The following is a 25,776-nucleotide window of genomic DNA, read 5'->3' on the forward strand; positions in this document are numbered from 1 at the left end:
TGTAGAGAAGAAATTTATGAAATAAACGAAGAACATCACACCAGTCAACAGAATGTAGTTAATTGCATCATTTAAGAAATAAATTTCATTAATTTCTCAATTGAAATGTTCTTTTACTTCTATCACATGCATTCTACTTTTATCGATGTGTGAAAAAAAAAAATAATTAGAAAATTATCATTTAAAAATAATACCACTTGTTCCCAATTCTCAAAAACACCACTTTTATTTTCATAACAAATTTCAATAGTACCGTGATTTTATAATTTTTTGATTTTATTCATTGAGAATTTAAATTTTCTCTTTGTTCTGAGTCTTCTTAAATATTTGAAGATCTTATGTTACTTTGTTCATTGATTCGTAAAGATTAAAAATACACAAGATCTTTGGAAACTAAAAGACTAATACAAAATTCTCGAAAATGATCTTGAGATTCAATAATCAATAACACGAAAAATCCCATATAAGCAAATCCCAAATCAGATGATGTCATACGGTATATATCATTTTGTTTCTTTCTATCCATTTCTTCTTGAGGAACTGGATTGTTTGTTACTTTTTCAACCAATTCTACACATTTCAAAACTGACAATTAGATTTCAGATTCTCAAAATTTTTGTTTAGGAAGTAACATCACTAATATATATATATATATATATATATATGACATTACAACAAACAAAAACTCCGCGCACAGGAAGTATCACCAACCAATCAAACAAAACCTAAAACTTAGAATTACAGCCAATTCCAATCTATTCTCAATTAGCTTAGGCAGGAGCTTCCTAGTCCCCTGGATGTTCATGAATTGGGTATCAATATTTCAAGCACACTCGGGCATTAAACTACAAAATTTAGATGAATCAGCATAATTGCCTCATGCAGATTCAACGTCCGACTCATCAAGTCCTTCTCTGTAAAGTTCAAAATCCTCAGCACTCCATCTGCAGATTAAGTGAAGTTTGAAGGTAGCCATCTTGATGCCCAGCAATCGCTGCCAAAGAGAAGAGTTCAGTCACACGTCAACTTCTAAGCAAAGGTGAGAGTGAGAAAGAAGCAAGAAATAAATGAAGAAACCAATTACATCATATAAAATGTAATGATCGAAATAAATGCTTGGAGCATTGGATAAAATAAAATAGTTGCAGATATTTATTGTATTAAGATCACAAACAAATAAAATGAGGGGGACCTAACTTTTTTTTTATATGAATACAATGAAGGAGACCTAATTGAACACAAGAAAAGATCTATAAATACTGATACAACTTACAAGCAAGATTGACATCATGGATGATGCCAAGATGAAGATGCTGTATAAAATCTAAGGTAGAAATTTAAGTTAGAAAACAGACGATGCCAAACATCGACAGCATTCCATTTTCTGCTGATACAAAAATGGCATAGCTACAAAAAATGAAATACGAACTAGAACGTTTTTGTTAGACTAATGAAAACTTATTTTAGGCGCAAATATAAAGGGGCAGCGGCAGTTTAGTAATTTTAGAGACAGGGGCAGTTTAGTAATTTTATTTATTCATTAATTAGGGCTCAAATATAAATAAGAGATTAAGGAGTCATTTAGGGTTAATGCTGAGTTTTTCTAAAGTATTAGGAGGGATTAAGAGTTTCTGGGAGAGATTGACCTACATCTCGAATTATAGATCATGATTTGTTCTTTCTTTTAATGCAAGTAATAAAATTCAGCCCCAATTCCCTAAGCCCTATCACTTTCTTACAATACAAAAGTGGTCTTCTTCTGTTCTACAATACTCTTACAAGAAGGCTTTCCCTGTCCTACAATATTCTTATGAACAATATAACTAAGAGGCCAAAACAAACCAGTATTCGAGCTGACTCAGGTGACAGAGGCTTTCCTTCTTCGCAAACAACAAAATCTGAAACAAGTTCCACCACACCTGCACACCAAGATAATTTAATATTACATCCAATCTTTGCATATTTTCATGTAACACCAGAATCAGTAGAAGAAAGCAATAATGCACCTTTGTTCAACCGAACAGGCATCCCTTGTTTGCGCAAAAATGGCTCCATTTCATGTGTGAACTGTTCCAGAGGACCTTCTGGAAGTTCCACCTGAGATATTTTGGAAGTATATACAAATTATAATGCTATGAATATATCATGCATCTTATAAAACTAACCTCAAATCACAGATGTTTCAGGTCAACAAAAATTTATGAAGAAACAAAAGCATTATCAACCATGAAAAGTTTTTATACAACATTATCAACAGTGAAGAGTTATTATCTTAAACATAGTATTCTAAAAAGGGATGATGTTTAAATCCTATCCCGAGGTTATGAACCCAAATACTAAAATCTATGTATTTAATTCAAATTTTAGCTAGGCAAGCGAGCAAGCTGTTTAAGAAATTGGCACATAAGCTCACAAACCTTTTCTGTTGCCATGCTTCCTGTCCTTGCAAAGTCATAGTCTTCATATTTATTAAACAAGCTGCAAATGGCGATTAAAGAAAAATAATTAGTTGAAAGTAGAAAATGTAAAACATTAAAATGAAAAATCTGCCTAGAAGAATGCCATATAAATCATCAGAGCAGAATATTCAATTCAATTCCAAACAATTTCATGACTATAAAACTTACCTTTCAACCTCTTCCTTGGGCATATTTGTAAGAAAAAGTCCAGTATTTCCACAGAGAAACTGGAAGAACAAAATGATAAATCAACACTACTGATAACACTCTAAAGGGTATCTTATTTGAAAAGGACCTCATATAAGAGCACATGATAAGTGCTTCTCCAAAAAGCAGCCAAGAAGCAAGCTCACCTTAGAAACTTTGTTTAGGCCTGGCTGTATCTCATCGGATACCGACCGACCCAAAGCAACCTGCATGACTTTATTTGACCCCAGAAAAAATCTGAACAAAAAAAATGCATTAAAATGCAAAATTAATTTCTTTTAAATACCCATTAAGTAGAAGTAATTAAAACTTGAAATAAAACAAATAATAACAATAATTAAAAAAAAATCACCTGCTTGGTTTGATCTGCTCTCTGAACTCTTTGAACTTGAGATTTCTCATGTTCTCAAAAGAGAAAACGTAAATTGATTTGTAATTTTCAACTGCATTCCTTATGGAATTTACTATTACTTCTTTGTGTTCCTTTCCTTTCTTTTTGGTCTTTGATAAAGTAACTGTAATTCATTCATTTTAACGCAATAAATCAATAATTCTATTTTTTTAGAAAAGAAAAAAAGACCGAGCTAAGTGTGAGACGGAGGGTGAGGAGAAGGAGGCGGCTCACCTGGTCGGTCACGTTTGGATTTCGGCATGTTGGTACGGTTAAAACGGCGGCTCGTTTGGTCTTTTCAGCTTCTGCAAATTACTCTTCTTCGTTCTTAGGGTTTTATGGAGAATTAGGACTTAGTGTCAAGGGGGAAAGGTTTATTGGGATAATCACAAATGAACCCCTCATTTACTTATGATTTCTTAAGTATGGACTTCTGTTATGGTTTTGTATCAATGACGTCCCAACACGAAATGACTGAAGCACCCTTGTAAGGTTGAGTAAAGATGTCTGTCGGGCCGACCCCTCTGAAGAAGGCCCACGCAGAATAGTAGTGTGGTGGCCAGCGAGGCTGGCCTAGCCCAGCCTACGGTACGAGGCCGTAGACCAGTGTAGAGCCGCATGACGTGCTTCGGCCATTAGACAAGTAAAAAGAGGTTTAGGTGTTAAATACGTAGTTTTGGCCACTAAACAAGTCACACTAAATATGTACAGTCTTGATTAAAAGAATATTTGGTAAATCTTCAAAAAATTGTTTATTTATAAGTTTTCTTTGTTATAACACCTTTCAAAGGAAAAAAAATTCTTTATTTTAATTGTAATTTTCAAAAGTTGTAGAGTGTTGCTTTTCAAAAGTAAATTATAGAATAAGTCACCCACACATTTTTTAAATTCTAATTATATCCTTCTTATTTTATCAAAAAGGTAATTACGTCTTAATTTTTCATATATCATACTTTATAAGTAATAACCCTAGGGTACGTTTGGCATACTGTATTATATTATATTGTATTACATTATTTTAATACTGACATATTGTATTATATTATATTGTATTAATATTGTATTATAATAATGTTGTACAGTATTTGGTGCTATACTGTAATATATTAATTTTTGTGTGATTAACTTAAATTATATATTTAGAAAATAATATTTATTAGTGCCTAGAAAAATACAAAATATAGAAGTCTTAAATTTTAGAAATTTAACATTATTTTTTAGTATAAATATTAAAAAAATAAATTTTCCATAAAGATTGAAGCTTATAGCCTAATAATCGACAACATAACATTTATTTTAAATTAATATTATTTAAATTTATTCATATATAAATATTTTTATTAGTTATATTAAATATTTATATATTAATTACTATAATATAATTAAATAATGTAATATCAAGTTATATTTTTATTTTTATATATTGTTTAAGTACTTATTAATTAATTTGATATATTAATTATTATATAATTAAATAATACATTATTTAGTAATATTTTTAATATAATAAAAATTAAAATATGAATAATAAATTATTAATTTATATTAATAATTATAATGAAAAAATAAAAGAAAATAAAAATTAATATTATATTAAATTAAAAAGTTATATTATTTATTATTATTAAAAAAAAAACAAAAGCAACCAAAAAAAAAAGAAGCAGCAAAAAGCTAATGCAGCAGTTTGCTACATTAGCATACCCCTTAATAAAATTTTGCCAAACATGATATTAGTATTAAGTTAATGTGAACAGTATTTTAATACCCTCTTAATATTATAACCAAACATGTCCCTAAAGTATTATGCGATCCTATACACATACATATCTTCTTTCTAAGTGGCAAAGCTACTAATGGTGCGTTTACTTGCCGGATTGGAGAATCGGAATCCGAAATTAGAATGATTGATGGCGTTTACTTCGCAAATATAGAGCAGGAATCAAAATCAGAATGGTGGGGTCCGCCACTATTTGGGAATGAGGAATGGAAGATTGATTTCCATGGGGGAGGTGGGAATGCGTTTTTCATTATCAGGATTGACCATTTTGCCCTCCCACAAAATTAAAAATATCCACTTTATCCTCTTTTATAATTAATTAATATAATATTATAATTAATTAATTAATATATTATGATTAATTATTTTCGTTCATAGCCTTTTCTAAGGGAAATAATGTTTGCCCCGGGTCAAAGCCCGGGTCAAACCCCAAAACTAAACAAACGGCGTCGTTTTGTTTTGTTTTTTTTCTTTTCTTTTTTGCTTCTCCAAAACGTTGCCGTTTCACTTATCATTTGCCAAATGAAGATACAATATCTGCGTCTCTCTTCCTCTTCATTTGACTTAACAGCTGCTTTTCTCTTCATCCTCTTCGTCTTAAGCTGTTAGCTTTCTATTACAAAGAACGCACCCATTTATCAGATTTCTTTGCGCCTACATTTTCCTTGAAGGTTTCTCAGCAGCCAAACAAATGCAAAGCAAATTGCAGAAGAAACACATTTTGTTCCAATGAAAAATGTACGGAAACATTTTAAATCTGAAACAAATCTTTGTCGCCAGTCTCAACATTTTTGTAATTAATAGAAATTTATCTTTCATCTTATGTTCAGCAATAATATATTCAAGAATCTTGTCCATCTTCTTATGAATTTTCTGCACTTTAGACTTCACCCCAGTTACAGAACGAAGAAATTTAAGAGAAGGGTACAAATCAGTAATGACAAATCCTGCAGCAAGCGGCAATATTTCCTCAACAAGTGGAACTAAAATCATCTTGATCTTTGCACTTGTTACCAAATGCTGCCCTAGAAATAATAGCACTAGTCACATCCCTCAGAGGAAGAAATGAATTCAACAAGATTTAATGCCTCTTCTACTTTTATTAATCTGAATGATTGCGCGCGATTTCTACTTGAGAGCTCGAATACCGTAATCTTCCTCAGGTTTCGCCAGTAATCGTTACAAGGAGAGAAGGACATACTTGAAGTTGAAAGATAATTACCTCAAAATGAAGGCTCGCAATTCGAGCAACAAATTAGATCAAAGGAATCGGCACTAAGCAAGAAGTGAGCTCAAAGATTCCGAAACACAAACGTAAATTCACAAAACTGCAAATCTATGATGAACGCCAAGATCAAAATTTATGAAGAAAGGGAGCTGAAAAAATAAATGAAACGTGAAATTAGATGACAATGGATCTGCTTCGTCAAAGGAGACAATGAAATTGTTACTAGAGACAGCTAGAGAGAGAGAGAGAGAGAGAGAGAGAGAGGGAGAGAAAGCCACGAAAAATATCTGCCACGAAGAAAGCCACGAAGAAACGAAGAGGAAGAGATTTACGGTGCAACTCTGTTTCAACTAAGTCTAAGAATGAATGGAGTCACTTGCAAATGGTAAGTGAAACGGCAACGTTTTAAAGAAGTAAAAAAGAAAAAAAAACAATACAAAACGATGTCGTTTTGTTTAATTTCGGGATTTGACCCGGAACAAATATCAGTACTCCTTTTCTAAATGAGAAAATGCTGACTGGTAGCTTTCCTAGGACTCTAGGGCCCTGAACATCACTCTTAACGAGTGCTAGTGTTTGTTTCCTTTTCTTGTTGTCTTTCCTTAATCTTTAGTGGTTGGTCAGAATTCTAAACACAAAGTAAGAGATTACTCAGACATAGAGGGGTCATTAACACAAGGGAGAGTGAAAGGTTGGTGAGTGACTTTAAAGCAGGGTGTTGTTAAATGCTGAAATGAATAGCTGGCGTTCTGATTAAGCAATGGAAACAGAAGAATTAGTACGGATATGTAGAGCCATAACACTTAAAAGGAGAGGAAGCTGAACAATTTATTTTTCAAGACCAAATGAAAGAAGGGATCTCGAGCTGTAGTTGGCTGTCTAGTTGGGAAGATTCTTTTTGCGAGAGGGGTTAATCGCGAAGGGCCGAAAATAGCTATGCATCAAGCTTGGCGTACAATACGAGATTTTAAGATTGAAAGCTTAGGAAGTAACATCTTCTTGTTTTAAGTTCTCTTTAGAAGCTGATAAAAAGAGAGTTCTAAATGGAGGATCGTGGCACTTCGACAGAGCTCTCATGGTGCTCCAAGAACTAAGTGGCATTGGTAGTATCAAAAAGCAATCTTTCTCTCATGCTTCCTTTTGGATCCAGATTCATAATGTGTGCCACTGATGTGTATAGATTTTAGTATAATCAGGGAAATGGGGTCAAGAGTGGGGAAGGTTGAAGATACAAGAATGGATGCTCAAGGTGAGTGTTTTGGGCGCATTCGAGTCTTAATGAATATCACCAAACCTCTGAAGAAGCTTATTGTCCTTAAACAAGAAGGTGAAGAAGGCATTCCGATGCCGGTTTTGATATTTATTTACCTTTTATTCTATTGAGACCTGAAATAGTACTTCAAAAACTTTGAAAATTTACTACATGGTAATTGTAATTGTATTTCCTTTCATGTGTAACTGTGTATTTAGTATTTTGGAATACCCTTGATACGTACTGTACTATACAAATCATATCATTCATGGCATGGATTACAAAAGTTATAAATTAGACGTTAAACAAAGTACTCGCACAAACTGTGCTAGCTACAAAGCAGAGTAAGTATATTTTCAGTTTCCTCGGCCAATTAGCAGCTAATTGATTGAGCAGATTTGATATCAACTCTGGCAATCTGAAAATTTACTTGTGTGCGCTTCAATGATCCCTTTTTTCGCTAAGGCCGCGTCAGAGAGGAACTCTATAGGACGGATCCACCATTTTCAAAATGAACAGATTCCCTCTATTCCCTCTTGAGATTCTTAATTAAAGAGAAAACATGATTCAATGTAAATAACTAATGTTTTGCAAATATATCATCATCAAAGAAAATAAAAATAACAATAGAGAGCAGTTTTTGCAAGACTTATGATTAAGTGATTGTAAATTCAGAATGCTAGAAAAAATGACACAGAACTGAAACTATAGTTAAAAGACTGAAAACTTGATTATCGATTAGTGCATTTAGTAGTTCCGCGAAGGCTGGTTTTTTTTTCGGGGGGGACATTCACTTCAATTTTGAAAGCATTATTAAAGAGCTTTAAATGGGCATTAGATTTTTAATCAAGCCTGTAAAACAATTGAACTGAGCATACTATCATTTGGTATAGAAACGTCGAATTATATTGATAGTTGTTATCCCAATTTTAGTACGTGTTAACTCAAAATCTAGCAAATAAATAGTTTTTCCCCCTATTTAATTTGTATATGTGACAATTTACCGTATTAGCTGGAAATTTGCACTTCATACCTTAACTCCTCGTCCAAGTATGTAATTTCCAATTGTCCACGCCCGCTACCAGGTGACTTAATTGGTATCTATGTCACAATAGATTAAGGTTAGTTATTACATAAGTACATATTAAGAAAATAGTGCTACTTTATTATTATATTAGAATTTGCACTTGCTCAATGCTTCTGCCATTGCACATACAATATTTACACCCAAATGGAGTAGGTTCAAGAGACACAATATTAAACACAATCTTAAACACACATTTTTAACCATCAGATTACAACTCATTCAAGCGTTCAGATTCAGGCTGACATGGAATATATTAATTTTAAAAACTAATTAATTAATGTCGGTCCACTATGGTAATAAATTATTTACTTATTCTTCTCTCTTACATTTCTCTATTTTGTTTCTCTCTCTTCCTCACTGCCGTAGATGAAACAAAAGACTTCTAGTTCATGAAGATGCAATTTCTACTTTTATTAAGCTTGCAAGATTCAGAAAGGACATTGTGCTGATTAATTGAATTGAGTTTATTCAAAATATAGATTATAGGATGAATCATTACAGAAGGAGGAATAAAGCCGCATCTCCCACCGCTTCTTTAGCCTCTTCAACAGAAGGATGATTTAGGATCCAAACTCACAAAATTGGATGGGCTGATCCATTTTTATATTCTCTAGCAAGATCTGTTTTTAATCTTACATGCATTATTAATTCATTCTGCAAGTTGGTTAAATATTAGAATCATGGATATTCATTCTGTGGCAATGTACAGCACGGTTTATATTCCTGAAATTTTAGAAAGATTTGTTAAAGATAATTAAAAAAAAAAGGTTAGATTTATCCTAAATTAATTTGAAAATGAATTTAGAGCACTTATCAATTGTAAATTAGTTTGAGATAGAAGTCTTTCAGTTCTCTTACATTACAGAGGAAAGGGAAAAAAGTGGAGGAACACCTTAATAAAAAAAAGAGAAGATTAGGTAAATAATTTATTATCATAGTGGACCCACATTAATTTACTAGTTTTACAATTAATATACTCCATGTCAGCTTTAATCTCAACCCCTTAATGAGTTGTAATCTAATGGTTAAAAATGAGTGCTTAAAATTATGTTGAATATTGTGTCTCTTGAACCTACCCCTATATATATATATATTTGAAATTGGATACTACATATCACATACCAGACCTGCAATCCTGAAATAGTCAAATTTAACAGCCACTCTTTTAGAATTTAGAGGTACCAAGTTCGCTGTGGCCTGCAGAAATATTGATACATTGATCTCAAACACGATATTAAATAATATATAGCATCATAGTAAATTAAATTGGACACATGTACTGAGTAGATTTTGCTAGTCAAAGAAACTAGCAAATTAAAACTCAAATTGGATATTGGATAACAGTGGAATTGCTTTCTGGCAGAATCAAAATGGACTAGATGGAGAAAAAGAAGGATTTAAACATATACCAGTTCGTTTCATTTTTTTAACACTACTCTGTCTTTAATTTGTAGCTATCAAAAAATAAAAATTCCAAGTATTACAAATTATATAATATGTAAACAATAAATGTCAAAGAAACTAGCAAATCAAACCTCACATTGGATAGCAATGGAATTGCTTGTTGGCAGAATCAAAGGGACTAGATGGAGAAAAAGAAAGATTTAAACATATACCAGTCTGTTTCATCTTTTTAGCACTACTCTGTCTGTGTAGCTATCAAAAATAAAAATTCCGAGTAAATTATATAATAGGCAGACAATGAATGTCAACTGATATTATTGAACAAGAAAAATGATCACCTGATTAAAAAATGGCCAAGTTTCTATATTTTGAGCTCTCAATGTGTCGATATTTATTGCCTGGTAGATTTTTCCATTCGGTCGCAAGAATTTTGGTCTCTGTCACATCAAAGTGATGAAAATCATTTTACTTTAATGCTAGGAGACCATTTTACTTTAATGCTAGGAGACTTGCATATAAATGTTAAATCTAAAGGAAAAAAATTGTAACTAAAGCTAAGAACTGAAGCAGCCGGGGGGGCGGGGGGGGGGGGGGGGGAAGATCCAACCTTTGTCTGCAGAAGTGATTGAGATGTAGTATATAAAAGCTCCCATTTCCCATTCAGTAAGTTAGACTTTAGAGGTTCCTTTATATCATTCACTGCCTCAAGTTTGCGAGCAATCTGATCGAAAAAAGAAGTTTTACAATCCCACTATCAGCAGAAAATTTCATACAAATTTAAGTACATAGATAAAATTTAAAGAAATAATTCATCCTAAAATTTCTTTCTTAAGTGACACAACTAAAGAATTTTGAAAATGGAATAACTTATATATACATCTTCAATAAATCAGCGGCTAATAGAAATTGTAGAGTAAAATGATGAGCCAATCTCTTCCTTGCATGCTGTGCGGAGTAAAACGATAAGCCAACCTCTCCCTTGCATGTTGTAAAGAGTAAAACGATGAGCCAATCTCTCCCTTGCTTGCTGTGCATGCAATGAACCATAGCCGATCTACAACTCTAGATATTGCTCCTAAATTTAGTTTTCAGTATAGTACAACTAATGCCTAGAAATTTTCAGTATCAGTTGTGAGCCATGGCTCCCTCACCATCTGATTAATTACCTCAGATTAATTGTTAATGAATTAAAATTTTCAACCTCTATAATACACATTAATAACTAATTTACCAGGCCAAATTACTTATAAACTGCCGCATCGATTCATATTAATCCAAATTACACACATATTAATCGCAAGCCAATAAAAGGGGTCCCCTCATATAAGTACCCCAAAAAAAAAAAAAAGGTAAAAGCTGCAGCATCATTTCTTAATATTATAGTGATATTAAATATTCTTGCTTTTCATTCAAAATTCTCTGTTTATCATCCAAATTTAGTTCATAAAAAGTTTTCTCATCATTCATTTTTCCCTCACTTTCTCATACTACTTTCTTTGCTTCCAAACAAGCTAGGTATATCAATTTATAAAGCTCAAAGAAACAGTATGAATAAAATCACCTGATCAACACGAGCTTGGTCCTCAGGAGAAGCCTCGGCGCCACGATCAAGAGGCTTTATTGCCTGGAAAAGCTCCTCCTTGAAGCTCTCAACTCTTTTGGTCGAAAATCCTGAAAAGAAAGACACTCTATTTCTCCGTTTGTCGGAAACCGAGGAATTCAATGGCTTTTGGTTTCGGGGGCAAAATAACAAATGGGTTCTAATTATAATATTTGGTTTTGAATAGAATAAATTAAGCGAAGAAGAAGCGAAATCAGATGAAAAACAAATTAGAGATGAAGAAGAACAAGTGATAGCCATAGATGACGATGAATCATTGCATGATACAATAGATTTTTTAATTTTATATATTTTAATATTTATTTATTTTAAATGTTAGTTTTAGTGGTTATTAATGGAGAATGAGCGAAAGTGACTCGACTTAAGAAAATCGAGTGCCCTCAGGCCTCAGCCAGCACTCTTGTGGGCGACGAGAGCGTGCGTGTCGTTTTGCTTTTTCACAACAGTCAAAAATGACTGCACAGGGGTCGAGGTTATAAAATGTGGCAAAATTTTTAAATTATTGAGTTTTTACTTTTTAATTGGTTAATCTTTTAGAGCCCTTTCGAATTATTTTAAAAAAATATAAACGTAATTTTAAAAAGTTAAAAATTAATTTTAATATTTAATAAATTTTTTAAAAAATTATTTTTGACAAAATTAACTTATCTTACAATAAATTTTAAAAATAGCAAAAAAATAATTTTAAAAATCTAATCACTTTTATAAGACATGAGTGGGTCGTCCATGATCGAATGACCCAAATCAATCTATTAACTATCCACCCAAGTGGAAGTTGCAGAGTTTGAACACATAGGGATGGTTGTAAATTTGAATAAGAAGTTGATGAAAGGTTAAATAACTTCATTATCTTAAAATTCTTTTAGTTAGCCGATTGCATTGATTTTGGTTCTTACTCTAGGCTTTTCGACATTTCTGTGATTGCCTTCTGATCCTAAAAATAATAATTAACTCTATAAACGATCATAATTTAACTTTCATCTTGTGTGCAAGTACATTAATTGTTTTTGTGGGGGCTAAAATTTCCTTCACAATTATGTAAATAATTGTGTGAAGGCAGTCTTCTCTCTTGAAATGAGAGTGGAGTGGATATTTCTTATAATTGGGGAATGAAAATAAAATGTGTGGGTTCCACACAATTTGGGAATAAAGAATGAAAATGAAAATGAAGAAATGGAAATGAAATATATGTTTACTTTTGTATCCCTTTACGTTTTTTATATTTTCCAAATTACCCTCATTCAAATCACAATTAATTTTATTATTTTAAATGTCATTAATAAAAATAATAATTATTATTATTAAATTTTATTAACTTTATAATTTTGGTTATTATTAATTATTTTTATTAATATTATCATTATTAACAATAAAAATAATGATAAAAATAATAATTAATTTATCATTATTAACACTATTATCATTATTGTTGTTATTATTATTATTATTATTATTATTATTATTATTATTATTATTTGCTCGAGAGTGTACTGAGTCAGAAAAGATATGACCCCACTCCACTCTAATAAATTGCACTTATGTTATTAGTTATGTTCTTATGATTGTCCTACGTGGACTATAGACTCGAGAGCGACATATTACATAGCTCGAGATCATGAAACTTTTGTGGAGTATCATTAGATGAGTCAAGGGATGAGATGAATATACGTGAGGAACAACTCTAGAGTTGAAGTAAAAGGAATATACACTTGCAAATTGACTTTATGTGGTGGTCGAATCCTTCTCCTTTAAGACGTTTTCTACACAATTAATCTTTTGGGAAAATTACCCTAACAATTAATCTTAATCCATAATAAAATTAATGGAAAAATTATTTTAATTTATACAATTAATCTTTTGGGAAATAAAATAAAAAATTTGTTAAATTGTATTTATTACTAGGAGTGGATCCATAACCCTAACTAATTCAATTTCATAGTTTTTCTTAAATTAAATTGCATATTTTTAATTTTAATTTTAATTTTTTTATAAACTTAAATAAAAAATTAAATCATTTCTCTTTGAATCGACCTTGGGCTCACCGAATTATAATATAATAAGACACTCTTATACTTGGGAGTTATAAATCACTTTTAAGACATGTCAATGGGGCAAAAAGAAGGAATACAATATTGTTGGAAATGGTTAGGTCTAAAGTAAGTCTTCTGGTTTCTTATTGAGGAGATGTTTTATTGATTGTTGCCTATATACCTAACCAAGTGTCCTCTAAATTAGTCGATTCTACACCTTATGAGTTATGGATAGGAAGAAAGTCCAATCTAACTCATATGCGACTATAGGGGTCTGCAGCCTACATTCACAAACCATCTCATAAATATGAAAAATTGGGAGCATGAGGTAAAAAATAGATTTTTATTAGATATTTTGAATGTTTCAAAAGGCACGTGTTCATTGGTGAACGTCCAGATGAAACTGTGAGTGAATTGGAATCACGAGATGTCACATTTATGGAGAATGAATTCCTTAGCATTAGAGAAGTTGGCAGAAACATCTAATTATGTACATTGGATAGTCCTCTTGATTATGTTACTTTCAATATGGGTGTTGATGGAAATACAAAATTTATCGAAAGGAAAATGATAAATAAACGAAAGGAAGACTAAAGGACAACAGAAACGGTGGCGTGGGCTTGTCATTTCACGCGTTCTCTTAGGCCAATTTGGAAATGTATGGGACCACAATAAATAAAAAATAAAGAATAAAAAATAGAAAAAAGCAACTCAAATATCTTCCTTTTATCTTTTTCCTTATACATTATCCACTTGTTCTCCTCCCTCCCCAGCCACTCGTTCTCCGGATTTGTTTAATCCCCTCCACTTGTTTGAAAACAATAGCACTTCGTTAACTTCGTCCCATTCGTTAACTTCATCCTCATCACCATCCAACGCTGCTGGTAGTATCAGAACTCGTCCCTAACGCCTGCTGACGATCGTTCTACAATGGACACGATCGATCTACAACGGAGCTGCCACCAACAGAACAACCGGAAACGAACAAACTTCCCCTCCGTTCATACATAATCAATATTTTGTATCAATTTTTGTCAAATAATTAAAAAATAATATTTTGTTTTGGATTCTGTGAGATATTTTATTTGTGTATGATAGTTGTGTGAAAGAAATAATGATAATTATGTAAAAAGAAAAAATTAATCAAGTGATTTGTGATAATTTTTGTGTGATAAGTTGATTTGAAAAATATTGTATTTGTGATAATTTTTGGCTTTGAAATGCCCACTGCTGAAGAGTTCATTAAAATGAGACATATGTAGAATACAGGCAGTTTCATTTACCAGTAAATAAACATAAGATTCTAGACATGCCTTTTAACTCTTTTAAGAAAAGTCAAGTTACAATAACTCCGTGCATTCAAAAGGATATTAAATAAAAATGTACATTGAAAATTTAGTCTAGAATATTTATGAATGAAACTTACGGAGGCAACTCTTTCAGACTTCAATCGCTTCTCGACAAAGTTAGTAAGTTTCTTTGCATAAATTTCTCCAGCATCACTGTCTAAAATGTTTATTTGTGATAATTTTTGGCTTTGAAATGCACCGAATTTTTGCATAATAATTGATTTGAATAGCTTTGCATTTTGCATAATATTTAATTTAAGAAATAATTAGTTTTGTTTATACATATTAAGAGGATAGTTACTGAATTTTTTAACTTCTCCATCTATCAGTTCTAAATCTTAAGATACATGGTTAGAAATTTAAATTTATTACTAATATTAAGTAACATAGTTCTTACTAATGTTTTTGTATTTTGCATATAATATCTTATCTGAATTTTTTCAATGTAGAATTCAAATGCCTACTCAAAGATGTTATGTTGTTTTCAAATGACGAAAGCCGGACATATATAATTCTTAGCTTGAATGCCAGATGCAAGTAAATGGATTCAAAGAGAATTCTTGTCAATCTTATAAATTTTTGTTGGATGCCGAAATAGCCTACAATGATTACAAAAAAAAAAGGCATGAAAAATTGCCAGAGACATCCAATATATTAGAAACTACAAAATTTATTATGGAAACACTCAAAAAGGGGGTGCAAATTGAAGTGCCTACATGCGACAAAGTTGTACAAACTGATAAAGGCATAAATGGTTGTATTATTCTGCCTATATTATCCATTGTATGTTGTATTTTAGGAATAATCATTGCTATATGTATTTTGCATAAATGAAATTGTACTTCGTGTTATGTATAAATTTAAATAATTTAAACAAAGTGATTGTTATGTATGAATTGTAACGTTTAACTGTAAGAAGGAATAACTTTTTCCTCTAGACCCTATGCATGTCTAGAGATATTATGTGTATCAAAAGAAACAACAATAATGCAATGATACACAAGTCGCCAAATCTAACATATATCATTGATCCATCACTACAATTTCAAACATTTAAAGTCAAATCTAACATAATTTCAAACATTTAAAGTCGGATCTAACATATATCATTAATCCATCACAATAATTTCAAAAATTTAAAGTTCAATTTAACACAAAACATTATTCCATCACTACAATTTCAAACATTTAAAGTCAAATCTAACATAATTTCAAACATTTAAAGTTGGATCTAACATATATCATTAATCCATCACAATAATTTCAAATATTTAAAGTTCAATTTAACACAAAACATTATTTCATCACTACAATTTCAAACATTTAAAGTCAAATCTACCATAATTTTAAACATTTAAAGTCGGATCTAACATATATCATTAATCCATCATAATAATTTCAAAATTTTAAAGTTCAATTTAACACAAAACATTATTCCATCACTACAATTTAAAGTCAAAATACAAATCAAGCATCATGATTGTTATCTTCATTATACTGCTGCTACTGTAGTAACTGTTGGAAATTCTCACTTTGAGATCCTTGATAGGTCATCGAAGGAAAAATAATAATGTAACTGCGAAGTATACGGTGGGACTAGTTGCTATAATACATAAAAATAAACATCATATTACATTACAGAAATATTAAAATATAAGTATACATTAATGACTTATAAACAAAACTTACTATGTGTCAATTATAAGAAAATGACTGATAAATGTTGCTTTCATTGAATTGGGATGGGTAAATAGGTACCTAATCAAATAATAAAATATATGTAAAATTCATATAAAAATCTTAAAACTAAAATTTAAATAATTTAATTCTTACATTATAATAGCTTATAGTGCCGCATTGGTTGAGATTTCTGTAAATAGTACTTCCTTCATGTAGCGTCTATATATGCTCAATCTTATACTTAGTTACATATCCTCGAAATAAAAGACAAATTCAAAAAATTTAACATGGCTATGTTGCTCCCTTATGTGGAGATTTCATTAGGCACACGATAAGATGATGGGGCATTTTCTTGTAAATCCTACAAGATTATTAAAAACAATTAAACTAAGATCAAATTAATTAGAAAAGAGATCTTTGTTTTAATCATACTTTATTTTTCTGTGCAGTCTTGTTCCTTTGAACGGATTTCGTACGAATCGAAGATTTTTTCCTTAGGCAAGATGGACGGCCTTTACGATGTGTCACTACTAGATCATTCAGTGCAAGTTGAACATTATCGCTGCTACAACTTACTTCACTAGTAGCAGTTCTTTCCACACTCTCATTGTGAATTTGTTTGTTGCTGCTACAACTTGCTCCACCAATATTAGTTTTTTCCACACTTTCACAGCGAATTTGCTTGGGTAGATCCTTCATTGCTTTCTCAATGCAATCCATCACCGTTTTATAGCTATTTTCATTATCAGAGGCTATGTCTGCAACCTCACTGAAAACGTTACACATTTTTTCATATCTTTCTGGTTGGATGGACAAATTCTGCACACCATAACTAACTTTCACCTTGTTATAACATCTCCTCACATCTTTCCTCCACCTTGATAAAATGTATCTTTCTGGAAGTAATTCAACTGGGTTACGCATTAGCATTGCAAGGGCATGCCTGCAAAGAATCCCCATAAACTAGAATTTTGAACATATACAATTAATTTCACACTCAGCTTCTTCGAAAACAACCTCAAAGATGCCTCTCTGACCTTGCCAAAATGATTCAATTATTTTATATATTGATCCCACAAAATCCAATATATCACAATACATCAGTACAGTCAATTCTTATTGAATTTCTTTAAACTTAGAAATTGTGTACATCTCTTCAACTTACTTCTCCATCTCATATCTTGATACACATGGTGTCCTTTTACTGAAACACTTGGCATTTGCTTGCCATTCTAATTCAGCTTTCCTCCTCAATGCATTTTCATTTTGCTTCACAAATTGTTTCAGATTTGTTTTTGAGTTAACAAACCCATAAAAAAATGCAATTATACTTTCAATTCGCTGAGTTGTTGACATCCCTGTCCAAAAACAGTCTTGATCTGTAATGATATTTTCAATTGCCTTTTGCATTGCCCTGTCTTGATCTAAAATGATATCAAGGGGAGAATTAGACATGCATGATAGCCACACCTCAAATAACCATGTAAATGTCTTTGTATCATCATGTGAAATCAATCTGCATCCTAACAAAATAGATTGTCCATGGTGAGATATAAGTTATGCAACCCAAGAGGGGGGTGAATTGGGTTTTTAAAACTTAAGCCAAGCAAACCACACAACAATTCAATCTAATGTCTTAATAAATTCAAAAACAATAAATTCAATGAAAGCACAATAATAAATAAGTAGGGGAAGAGAAAGCAAACTCAAGGATTTTTACGTGGTTCGGCTATTCCTGCCTACATTCACGGCTCCAAGCAACTCAAGCTTGAAGATTTCACTATCCAAGTCTTCCAAGGTTTCAGAAGCTTACAATTGACTTCCAATGTGTCAATGAACCTTTACAACAAAGAGATTATCTCACAATCTCTTCACTCAAGTGTCTCACACACTTAAACTCTCTCAAAGAGTATATATATAAATTGAAGAACAAAAATGATTCAATAAATGATGATTTACGAAATTGAAGCTCGATATATGTTGCGTGCACTTGTTTATACTTGCCAAGATTACCAAAAACGAATTGGATTTGAGTTTATATAGTTTGATCTAAAAAACTAGCCGTTATGCACATTTTAGTGATAACCGGCTTACCATTTATGGACATCTGGTTAGCCGTTTAATGTTACCGTTACAGCCAAAATTTGAATTCTTGAATATCTAGTATGCCGCTAATGAAATCCGAATAGCCGTTTATGTTCCAGAAGTTTACTGCCTAAATCCGGACTACCATTTGTCAGGATCCGGAAAGCCGCTCGCTACAGTAACTGCTACAGTAACTGCTACAGTGAACTATTTTCTAAAATTATAATTTGACTCCAAAACTTTATATAATAGTATTATGGCCCAAAGCGTTATGAATCTTTTCAAATAAGTCCAATTTCAGAATTTCTAAATATTACTTTATTAATCCCAAAACTTTATGAAATTATGAGATGACCCAAAATATGTGAAATTATAGAATGACCCAAAATATTTAAATAGTTTCAAATAAGTCCAAATCCGAAATTCAAAACAATATTTATTAAAATTAAAGATTGTAAAATTCTTTCATTTTAATCCATAACTTGAAAAACAACTTAACTTCATAAAATCATTTTCTTATTATAAAAGCACAATACATAAAATTTTGTTTAACCAACACATGTGGTTTGTTATCATCAAAATCAATATTTATAAACATATAGGCTAACACATGGTGATTAACTTCGACAAAGGGCGCGAATGGCATGTCATACTTGTTGGTCAGATATATAGTGTCAAATGTAAAGACATCTCCAAAATATTTGTAAACTGCCCTACTCCTCTGATATGCCCAAAACACATTCTTTAATCGATCCTCTTCATTCAAATCAATGCTAAAAAATAAAACTCATTACATTCTGCTTGCTTTTCTGGAAGTACTTTAAAAGCGCCATAGCATCTCCTTTCTCAAGTTGTAATCATCTTGTTTTGTCAACAAAATTTCTACAATCTTTTTCTAAAAATGACACATTTTCATACCCACCAGCTCCAACAACAATAGAATTGAAATTTTAGGCAATTATAATTCTCGCACAATCATTCATTTCAATTCGTTTTTTAGCACTTGCACTAATTATGTGATTGCATGGGAAATATCTAGCTTTGTCTGGACTCAATCCATGGTTGTGTTGAAAATTTAAAGTTCGAAGAACCCATTTTCCATCTTCATTTAGACAACCTCCAATTTTTGCATCACAACCATTTTTCACATTAGGTTTCGGCTTCAATGCATTAGCAGATTTACTTTCCGACTTGCCGCTACGCCCACATTCAAATGTCGCATATTTTACAATTCCATTAGTCTTTTTCTTAGTACTTTTAACCTTCACAGGAAACCGCTCTTGTTTACCATAAGCTTTGTAAAATGCACACATTTCTTCATGACTATCAAATAACATTCCAAGAGTTGGCTCACATTTTTCGGTTGCACAATTTCATCTACATTGTTAGCTCTTGTTTCTTGCAACTCTTGAAATGCATGCTCATTTTCCAAATTCTCCATTTCTACAAAACAATTAACATTTGTATTAAAAAACTTATATAACATTTTCGTCCAGTAACAAAAAATCCTAACAATTTAAATATATAAAACACATCCACAAATTTTTATAATTTATTCCATTATCTCCAACAATTTAAATTAAAAAATCCAAACAATTTAAATATATAAAACACATCCGAAAATTGTTATAATTTATTCCATAATTTCCAGCAATTTAAATTAAAAAATCCTAATATATATAAAACACTTCCAGAAATTTCTATAAATTTAATCCATTACTTTCTAACAATTTAAATTAAAAATTCTTGACAATTTAAATATATAAAACACATCCATAAATTGTTATAATTTATTCAATTATTTCCAGCAATTTAAATTAAGAAATATCCTAACATATATAAAACACATTCAGAAATTGTTATAATTTATTTCATTATTTCCAACCATTTAAATTAAGAAAAATCCTAACATATATAAAACACATTCAGAAATTGTTATAATTTATTCCATTATTTCCAGCCATTTAATTTTTTTTAAAAAATAATAACAATTTAAATATATAAAAAGCACAAATCTACGAATTTTTACAATTTAAATTAAAAATTCTAACCATTTAAATATATAGAACACAAAAAAAACTTTACTTGAATGTAATGAGAGTGACTAATTTACCAATTAATCAGTACCAATTTTATCAAGTTGCCTCTGTATGCAGATCCAGATCTAACTTCTTCCTTATGGCTGCTTTTTTTTTTTTTGTTGTTGCTGAAATCGAGCAAATGCAGGGTTGAAAATAGAGATATTAGTTGTGTGATAAACAACTAAAAGAGATGCGAGATGCAAAGAGATAGAGAGGACAAGAAACTGATTGTTAAATGCAAATTTAACAAGTGAAGAGAAAACTAATACACCATTTAAAAAAAAAGTATCAGACAATAACCTAAAATCTCTCATATAGAGAGGACTACGTTGAGGCTTATAATGAAGGAACCATAAATTTGTGCAGGCTGAAAGTGTAAAAATGAGCGGACAATCCGACCACAATTTAACTTATAGTGATACTGTGGGCACCCCCTCAGTATGCTTACGAAACCCCCCATTTTTTTACATTAACATCATTTTTACAAGATAAAATTACATAAAACTACAAATACAAATTAATTAAACCCCAATCCATATATTTCTTTTTCATACAATTGCTTCCCAGTACACGTCACCCACGCATCATAAACTCCTTATTTTCAGGATCTAATATATTTTGGATTCATTTTTTTTTTAGTTCCGAAATGATTTTGAAGTAATTAAGATAAAACATGTAAGTAGTTTATCAAATCTTTATAAAAAAATAAAAATAAACAAAAAACTTTATCAAATTTATTGAATTTTCTTTGCCAAGTGAGCAATTATTTTATTTACAAAAAAATTTATTATAAGAAATTAAGGCAAAATAACAAAAATCCCAATAAAGTAATTGATTGAGTTTGAAGAATTAGTAACAAAAAGAAATTCAATTTATTTTGTCTTCTTTTATGTAATTTTAACCGAGAATAAAATTATGAGTTGAACTATTGGCACCCCTCCAAAATTCTTTTGAAACCCCTTTTTCAATAATGCTAGGCTTAATGCCAAAAATACCCTTATTTCTAAATAAACACATTTAATTTGTGAATCTTTTACTTTTTTATTATTTTCTCGCTCCTCACAAACAAACTTTTATGGGCGATTAACTTCTTAATAAAAATTAATTAATTAAATAAAATATCTGTAAGATTATGATGTAAAAAGATTTATTATGAGCCTTAAAAAAAGGCAGATAATTTTGTCAGAATGTGTTTTGTTTATTATGAATAGATTGTTTTAGTAATTGAAAAAAAAATTATAGAGAATTTGAGAAAAAAATTACATATGTGAGTTTGATAGTAGAAAAAATACAAAAGTTTTTTTTTTAAGAGAGAAAATACAAAAGTTTGAATTGAGATAAAATAAATGTGAGATATATTAGAATATTTGTCCTTGAATATAATTATAGCAGAAGAGAGGTTTTAAAAGAATTTTGGAGGGGTGCCAATAGTCGAACTCTAAAACTATTAACATGAAAATGGGATTTCAAGTGAGTTTGTAGGACGTGCCAGTAGTACCACTTTTTAACTTATTGACAAAATAATAATAATAATAATTAATTTGTGGATCAAACGATAAGGTCTGATTTGAGGATGGACTTTTTGGTTTTAGGCCTCGTATTGGCAAAATACTTTCAAAATGTAATTATATAATGATTCTACTGCCAAGATGAACCTACATACATCTTTAAATTGAATAGAACATGCCAATGTGTTGCAACATATTCATTATTATTATTTTGAAAAAAAAATTAATTTAGACATTATTAAAAAAAAATTGGCGAAAACGGTATGGACAAATTTAATCATTTTATAGACAAAAATCTGAACTTTTGGATCGAACACTAATGTGTTACCTGAGTAATTTACTTTTTGATATTTAATTTACCCTTTTAATTTGCTATTTTGCCCAACATTGGACTTCAAAAATATCTTAAAAAATTTACTACATAATAATTGTATTGTCAGCATTTGAACATGAAATTCAAAACTAGAAAAATTCTCCAATGTGTTACCGCAAATTCGATGCTACAAATAAAAATAATTTTAATTTATCAAATAGAAAAAATTGAGCTGGTGAATCAAGCATTAAAGGTTTTAGGCTTTTTGGAATTTAAATTAAATGTTTTTGTTTAGCCCTAACAATGTACTTCAAAAATAATTTAAATTTTATTTTTTTATTTTTGGTTGAGCCCTAACATTGAACTTCAAAAGCAATTTTTAAATTTTAGTTACCTATTAATTCCATTTTTAAAATCTGAATCTAGAATTTTGAGCATTGTAGAATTTTGAGCATTTTTTTATTTTTTATTTTATCTATGCAAGACAATAATATCAGGTTTAAAATCTGAATCTAGAATTTTGAGCATTGTAGCACGGCGCACTTTTTAATCAAGCAGGTGGTGCAGATATTTTAGGAGAATTACGGGTAATTTAAAGTATTTTCAGATATTTTCAAACTTTCATTATATGTTAGAGTGGAATATTGATAATTTTTTCTTAGGACAATGATTTGATATTTCACTCTCATGTTTTCCGTAAAACCATCCCCTTGACTAACCCACCCTATAGAAAAATTTAAAATAAATACATTTTGTAAATCCATCCCATAAATACCAAAAATACCCCTTTTGAAATGTCTTAATGATCGTTGAAGAGTACATTTATGTTTGCTTTTGAAATCTAGCATGAAAATTGCATCTTGTCTAAGGACCAAGGTAGCGGCACTAATGGGAGAGCAGCACCCTCACAAGTGTGAGGGCATCAGTTCAAGCCCTCTCACAAAAGTATTGTGGGAGCTAAAATATTCTAAAATCTTTCTCCCTTGCGAAATGGGAATGGAGCGAAGACATTCTTCCTCTGTAAGGGTTATTTGTTTGGACATGTATTTCATAGAATTTAATATAATAATGTAAGTTACAATTATATATATTTGATTGTAAATATTAATGTAATATTTGATATAATAGCAGTTGTAAATATCTGTACAATACAGTAATCTAATGTGTAATCAGTATTACAGAAAATGAGAGAGCAACTGACATGATTCCTTCACTCATGATCTGCAGAGAAAATGACAGCGTAACAATTAAGAGGATTGCCTCCAATTTCTTTCCTTTACAAGCTCTTGATACTTCTAAGTATAAACTACTTCTTAATACCACATGAATGAACCACTTTTTAATTAAAAATTACTTTTAAAAAAACAAAACTTGAAACTTAATAATTATGTTTCAAATTTTTCCCATGCCATGTCTTCTTCCTCTATCAATTCAATATTACATAGTTTTTCTTTTCTAGATTCCTCCCTTTCTTTAACCACTCGTGGTAAGGGCTGCTACCCTCCAAATGTAAGGGCAGTAGTTTGAATCCCCACAAACGTGCTATGTGGGTAATTTCTTTCCTAATTATAATGTGTAATTGAGTAAAAACAGTTTTCTCGCTTATCAAATGTGAGTAAAGTAGACATCCCTTAAATATTAGTGAAGGTTAAAAATAATATGAGCAGTACATCATAAAAACTTATAGAATTGATGCAAGCTATTACCAAATGTGAGTAGAGTAGACATCTTTCGAATATTAATAAGAGTTAAAAATAATTTGAGCAGTACATAATAAGAATTGATACAATTGATAGAATTGATAGAATTGATGCAAACTATTCTCAGTAATAGTTTGATTTGTAAATATCAGTTATAGTCTCACGTAATATGAGTTATATTATGAACAATAGTTTCATGTAATAAAATAAAAAAATCATTCCCTTTCTTCTTCTTATATCATTGCAATATTTACTTCTTTTTTTATTTGAATGATTAAGAAAGAGTGTTAGAATATAAAAACTCATAAGCTTATGGTCTACTAAATTTAACTTATAAATCATAATAGACAATAATTGAACTAATAATTATTTATGTACCTATTTTAGTCATTTCAGCTAATGATAATATTGTGATTATATAAAATGTAATAAGTGGATGGTTTTATACAAAATGTGAGGGGAATATCGCCACCATTTTTCTTCTTTAATTTCTTTTAGGGTAGATATATTTTCACCTCACTATCTTTGTAAATCCACCACACTTTTAGAAAATAATTATAATAAGATCACATTATTTTTAAAATATGCAAATCAACAAAATTTTTTGATAATAAATCAATTAAATAAATCTTATAATTTTTTTTCGACTTAGATATCTTTAACTATTAAGATTGCTCTAAGATAAGTTTTATTTGACTATTCTGCCCTAATAATTGAAATGATTAAATGGTCCAAGAAATGTGAGCTCTTGTATGTAATAGTTTAATTATTGAATTTTAGTTGATTAAATCTCCAGGCTTCATTTATTTGCTTTCTTAAAAAATAATAACTCATTGTAATTATTTATTGGAAATGAGGTGGATTTACAAAATTTATTGGGGAAAAAAATCAAGCTTTTTTTTATGTTTATGTTTTTTATCTAGTAAAACTATATTGTATTTATTATTTTTTTAAAGTTATTTAGTCATACTTTGTAATTCATATCTCAAAACTAATTTGATATTAAGAGAATAGACATTAAACTATTTAACTTCATTTTTCTGTAGTTTTAACAATGGTCGTTTGCCTCGCATAGGGGCAACAATTTGATTGGACCACTATAAAGAAATTATAATTTTTTTTTAGCTATAACATAAAATTAGTCAAATAGAAATGGGCCAAAGTTAGGGGCTTATAATAAAGAAACCATAAATTGAGTAGACTTTAACATAAAAATTGTTGAAACGAGAGGACAATTAGAATCTAATATAAAATTTCAAATTTTTCCTTATTGTTTCTGTTTATTTGTTATTTTCTTGACCTTGAGCAGTGGAAGAGTAGAAAACTATCAACAGATGTAATTTTATTTTGTTGCGTTGTAGGATCGTATTTTGTCATTATTTCATTAGCATAACGGAGAAACAAATTCATGAGAGCAAAGATAATTAATTTAACAAAGCAAGAACTAAAATTAGTTAAAAAAATCAGAAAATATATATAGAAGTATATAAAATAAAAATAAACATATAATTAAATTGCATCAACATCCCATTCAAAACCATCCAAGCCCCAGTTCAACCAAATTGGTAGTGCCTTGCAAATTAATCACCATTATCAATCATAAT

General features: G+C 30.3%; 2 protein-coding genes across 9 annotated transcripts; both read right to left on the minus strand.

Annotated features, from left to right (window-relative positions):
- Positions 1-628: 628 nt before the first annotated feature.
- LOC102628495 (uncharacterized) lies at positions 629-3,458 on the minus strand. Its single transcript, XM_006491817.4, has 8 exons — positions 3,292-3,458; positions 3,019-3,181; positions 2,813-2,903; positions 2,628-2,686; positions 2,418-2,478; positions 2,007-2,097; positions 1,843-1,919; positions 629-994 (listed from the first exon to the last, which is right to left on the minus strand). Exons 1-8 carry the CDS (start codon positions 3,317-3,319, stop codon positions 878-880), a joined length of 687 nt encoding a protein of 228 aa, XP_006491880.2. The 5' UTR covers positions 3,320-3,458; the 3' UTR covers positions 629-877.
- A 4,019-nt stretch (positions 3,459-7,477) lies between these two features.
- Positions 7,478-11,803, minus strand: LOC102628015 (probable plastid-lipid-associated protein 4, chloroplastic). Of its 8 annotated transcripts, XR_008054787.1 has the most exons (8): positions 11,367-11,803; positions 10,413-10,526; positions 10,144-10,242; positions 9,942-10,057; positions 9,811-9,855; positions 9,529-9,598; positions 8,348-8,415; positions 7,780-7,858 (listed from the first exon to the last, which is right to left on the minus strand). XR_008054787.1 is itself a non-coding variant. In XM_006491815.4 (6 exons), the coding sequence occupies exons 1-6, from the start codon at positions 11,664-11,666 to the stop codon at positions 7,786-7,788; spliced, it is 729 nt and encodes a 242-aa protein (XP_006491878.2). In that variant the 5' UTR covers positions 11,667-11,793; the 3' UTR covers positions 7,478-7,785. The 8 variants fall into 8 exon arrangements, 2 of the variants coding, with proteins under 2 accessions (XP_006491878.2, XP_052297527.1); XR_003062326.2 differs by lacking the exon at positions 9,811-9,855; XR_008054786.1 differs by lacking the exon at positions 7,780-7,858 and having other exon boundaries at positions 9,524-9,598.
- Positions 11,804-25,776: the final 13,973 nt, after the last annotated feature.

The sequence above is a fragment of the Citrus sinensis genome, chromosome 5 (assembly GCF_022201045.2).
Source record: "Citrus sinensis cultivar Valencia sweet orange chromosome 5, DVS_A1.0, whole genome shotgun sequence".
Classification (NCBI taxonomy): domain Eukaryota; kingdom Viridiplantae; phylum Streptophyta; class Magnoliopsida; order Sapindales; family Rutaceae; genus Citrus; species Citrus sinensis.

Excerpts from the sequence above, each read along its gene's own strand:
- LOC102628495 (XM_006491817.4), bottom strand. The coding sequence starts at position 3,319 with ATGCCGAAATCCAAACGTGACCGACCAG. Across the intron at positions 2,098-2,417 it reads GAAGCATGGCAACAGAAAAG|GTGGAACTTCCAGAAGGTCC; the intron begins GTTTGTGAGCTT and ends AAAATATCTCAG. Across the intron at positions 1,920-2,006 it reads GCCTGTTCGGTTGAACAAAG|GTGTGGTGGAACTTGTTTCA; the intron begins GTGCATTATTGC and ends CTTGGTGTGCAG.
- LOC102628015 (XM_006491815.4), bottom strand. The coding sequence starts at position 11,666 with ATGGCTATCACTTGTTCTTCTTCATCTCTAATTTGTTTTTCATCTGAT. Across the intron at positions 10,243-10,412 it reads AATCACTTCTGCAGACAAAG|AGACCAAAATTCTTGCGACC; the intron begins GTTGGATCTTCC and ends TTGATGTGACAG. Across the intron at positions 9,599-10,143 it reads CTTGGCCATTTTTTAATCAG|GCCACAGCGAACTTGGTACC; the intron begins GTGATCATTTTT and ends ATATTTCTGCAG.